The 3,186-nt window shown below is 70.9% G+C and overlaps 1 protein-coding gene across 1 annotated transcript in view; it reads right to left on the minus strand.

The window, feature by feature from the left end:
* Window positions 1-361: 361 nt before the first annotated feature.
* The window catches only part of RAI1 (retinoic acid induced 1), a 7,265-nt gene continuing 4,440 nt past the window's right edge, over window positions 362-3,186 (minus strand). Inside the window, exons 2-5 of the mRNA XM_026053916.1 lie at window positions 1,992-3,185; window positions 992-1,085; window positions 792-841; window positions 362-631 (exon numbers count right to left, since the gene is read on the minus strand). Of these exons, the coding sequence (XP_025909701.1) occupies window positions 362-631; window positions 792-841; window positions 992-1,085; window positions 1,992-3,185 (1,608 nt within the window). The remainder of the gene's footprint in view (window positions 632-791; window positions 842-991; window positions 1,086-1,991; window position 3,186) is intronic.

Here is a 3,186-nt window from a genome sequence, read left to right on the forward strand (position 1 = left end):
CAGCCCGGGTCCTGCAGACATCGCCCCCACCCAGTGCCTGGCCCTTGCCTCCCTCCCTGGCTCCGCATCCCGGGGGGGGAAATCCAGGCCAGGTTTTGCCAGGGCCCGGCCCCGGGGCCAGCAGGGCCTAGAGGGAGGAAAACCTGGAGCTGGATTTCTCTGCCCACCTGGACTGGCTCTGCGAGGAGGCCAGAGGAAGGAGAAAAACTGGAAGTGGATCTAGCGCCCGCTTGGACCGGCTCTGGGGAGGAAGGAGGAGAACCCGGAACTGGACTCCTGTGCCCACCTGGATCGGCTCTGGGTAGTGCTCCCCGGCAGTAAGGAGAGCCTGGAGCTGGATTCCTGCGCCCATCTGGATTGGCTATGGGTAGAGTTCCTCCAAGCGGCTGAACACAAAGCCCGGAGCTGGATCTCCTGTGTCCCCTGGAGTGGTTCCGGGGCACGACAGCGGTGCAGAGGTGGCCTGGGCGCCCGGCGGGTGCTGTCGGCGGAGGTGGCCCGGGACGGGGATGGGCGACAGCGGCTCCGGCCGCGTGGGCCGCCTGCCCCGGTGGCGCTCGCGGCTCCGGCGGTGGCAGTGGGGCGCGTGCCCCCRCGCCCGCTCCTCGGTGGGCACCACTACACCGGCTGCCTCTGCGGGAAGAAGGGACACGGTGTCAGCACCCCTGGGGACACGACGTCAGCTCGGCATCCCTGGGGACAAGGGGGCAGCGGGGGGGATGGAGACCCCTCCCCGCGACCTGCCCGTCCCCCTGGGGCRCTGCAGGGCGCCGGGGACGCGCCAGCCTTACCTTATGTTTGGGACATTTCAGCGAGAAGCTCTCCTCGGTTAATAARCAACCTGCGAGCAGAGCAGAGGGGTCAGCCCGGCGCCCGCGGCACGGCACGCCCGGCACAGCATCGTCCCCGTCCTCCCGGTCCCCATCCGCCCTGGGCACRTGCGAGCTGAGGCCGGGCAAGCTCGGCTCGTGCACGGCGCTGGCGGGCTCACCTGTGTCCACGGCGCAGGCGTAGTGGTAGGAGTGGGGACAGCCCTTGTGGCAGCAGCCCACGGTGGCTCCCGCTTGCTGGCAGCTCGAGCACTTCTGCCGAGGCGCCCGGGGCCGGAGCAGGAGCAGAGGGATGGAGAGAGACACGAGAGCCCGTGAGAGCCGTCCTGGGGCACCGAGCAGCCCCTCTCCCAGCACAGCCAGAGGTTTCCCGGCCCTGACACCASGAGGTGACAGGGACATGGCCTGGGCTGTCTCCTTGTCCCCATTGCTCCATCGTGTCCGGATCAGGAGCATGGCAGGGCCATGTCCCCCTGCCCATCACCGCGGCATCCAGCCGTACAGYGCCCTGTCCCTTCTCCCGCTCTGCCATCCTGCTCGGAGTTGCTCCAAGCAACACATGGCTGGGACAAACGGTGCCACCCGCAGGTCCTGGTGCCACCGCGGTGCCCACGACCCAGGGACAGCAGCAAAGGGTCCCTGCCACCATCCCCAGCTTAGAGGCACAACCGCGCCCTGCTCCAGGAGGGGACGTTTGGGAGGATGCTCTGGAGACRCAAGAGCACAAACCCGAGGGGAAGCTCTGCAAAACCCCGCCCTGGCCTCCCAGGACATCTTGCAAGGCCAGGATCCTTGCAGGCCAGCAAATCCCATTGTGTTTCATCCCATCCACCCAGCAAACAAAACCTCCACAGAGGAATTGGCTGCTCTCCGGTGGGAACACCCCATTACCCTTTGGCTTGCGGGCAGCAGGGCTGGCAATGGAGCCGCTGCAGATACGGATGGTAGATGCAATGAGAGCACCCATCCTCCCTCAGTGCCGCTCGGGGCCACGCTGGCCTCAGCACCCAGGTGCCTGCCCCACTTCCCATTCCCTTGTAAGCGCCTGAGGGCTCCCTGGAGCGCAACCGGGAGCAGCCGTCCCATCCCATCCCGTCCCCGCGGTGCAAGCGTGCGCCCCAGCCGCCCGCCCGGCCGCCGCCGCTCGCCCTGCCCTCTTACCACGTCGGCAGCCGCCTTGACGGCCTCCTGCAGCCCGTAGAGCTTGCCCGCCACCAGGAACACCCCAGCGGTCCATACGGCACAGGCCTCGTGCAGCCAGTGCTCCTGCGTGTCGCCGGCCGGCGCCTCCTGCGCCGGCGACTCGCCCTTGCTACATTCGTGCCGCCGGGGCTTCTCGGCCGCCTCCTCGCCCTCTGTCCTCTCGTCACAGCAGTAGCAGCTCTGCAGCCGCCTGAACATGCCCCGCGGGCTGGAGCGCAGGGCGCTCTGCTTGGCCGCCTCGGCGGCGCCGCCGTCCGCGCGCGGCGCTTTGCCACCGGGCACCGCGCAAGGGGCGCCGTCGGGCGCCGCTTTGAGCGCCGGCACGGCCTCCTCGCCGGGCGCCTTCTCCTTGGGCCGTGCCTTCTTCTTGGGCAGGCAGCCCTCGGGGTAGTACGGCCCGCAGAGGTCCCCCAGGTCCTTGTAGTTGGCGGGGTGGCGGCACAGGCAGCAGGCCAGGCACGCGGCGCTCAGCGCCTTGGACACCACGGGCCCCAGGCGCATGCTGGACGAGGCCGGCAGCGCCGCGCGGTGCCGCGACGGTGACGGCGGTGCTGGCGGCGGGCAGGCGGGCCCGGGCGGCGCGCGCTGCAGCTTGGCCTCGTCAGCGGGCGAGTTGACCACGGTGCAGGCGGTGGTGAAGGCGTCGCGCCGCTCCACGCGCACGTAGGGCGCGAAGGGCGGCGCGCGGCTGTCGGCGCGCAGCCGCTTGCACGACACGTACTTGAGGCGGATCTCGGGCTCGGCCGGCGGCAACGGTGGCGCTTGCTGGCCCGGCCGCCGCCGCTTGCCCCGGCTCTTGCACCGCGCCGCCACCGCCTTGCCCTTGCCGTGCGCCAGGCGCTTCCTCTGCCGCTTGGAGTAGCCGTTGTAGTTGGCGTGGTTGGCGCGCACCTTGGTGCCCCGCGACGCCCCCGCGCCCGGCCGCCCCTCGGGGCTTTGGCCGCCCGCCGCCTCCTTGTCCTCGCTCTTTGGTTTCTTGCTGTCCCGCGGCGCCTCGTCCCCGCCGGGGCTGCCAGACACCCGCGGCGGCGGCGGCGGCGGCACGGGCGGCCGCGGCAGCAACGCGGGGCCCAGCGGCGCCCGCTTGTCCGGCGCCGCCTTGGCCGCGCCGAGCGCCGCCGCTTTGCTCTTGCGGTTCCTCTTCTTGGGCAGG

Source organism: Nothoprocta perdicaria, unplaced genomic scaffold (assembly GCF_003342845.1).
Source record: "Nothoprocta perdicaria isolate Ctin4 unplaced genomic scaffold, notPer1 scaffold_12, whole genome shotgun sequence".
In the NCBI taxonomy this organism is placed as follows: Eukaryota; Metazoa; Chordata; class Aves; order Tinamiformes; family Tinamidae; genus Nothoprocta; species Nothoprocta perdicaria.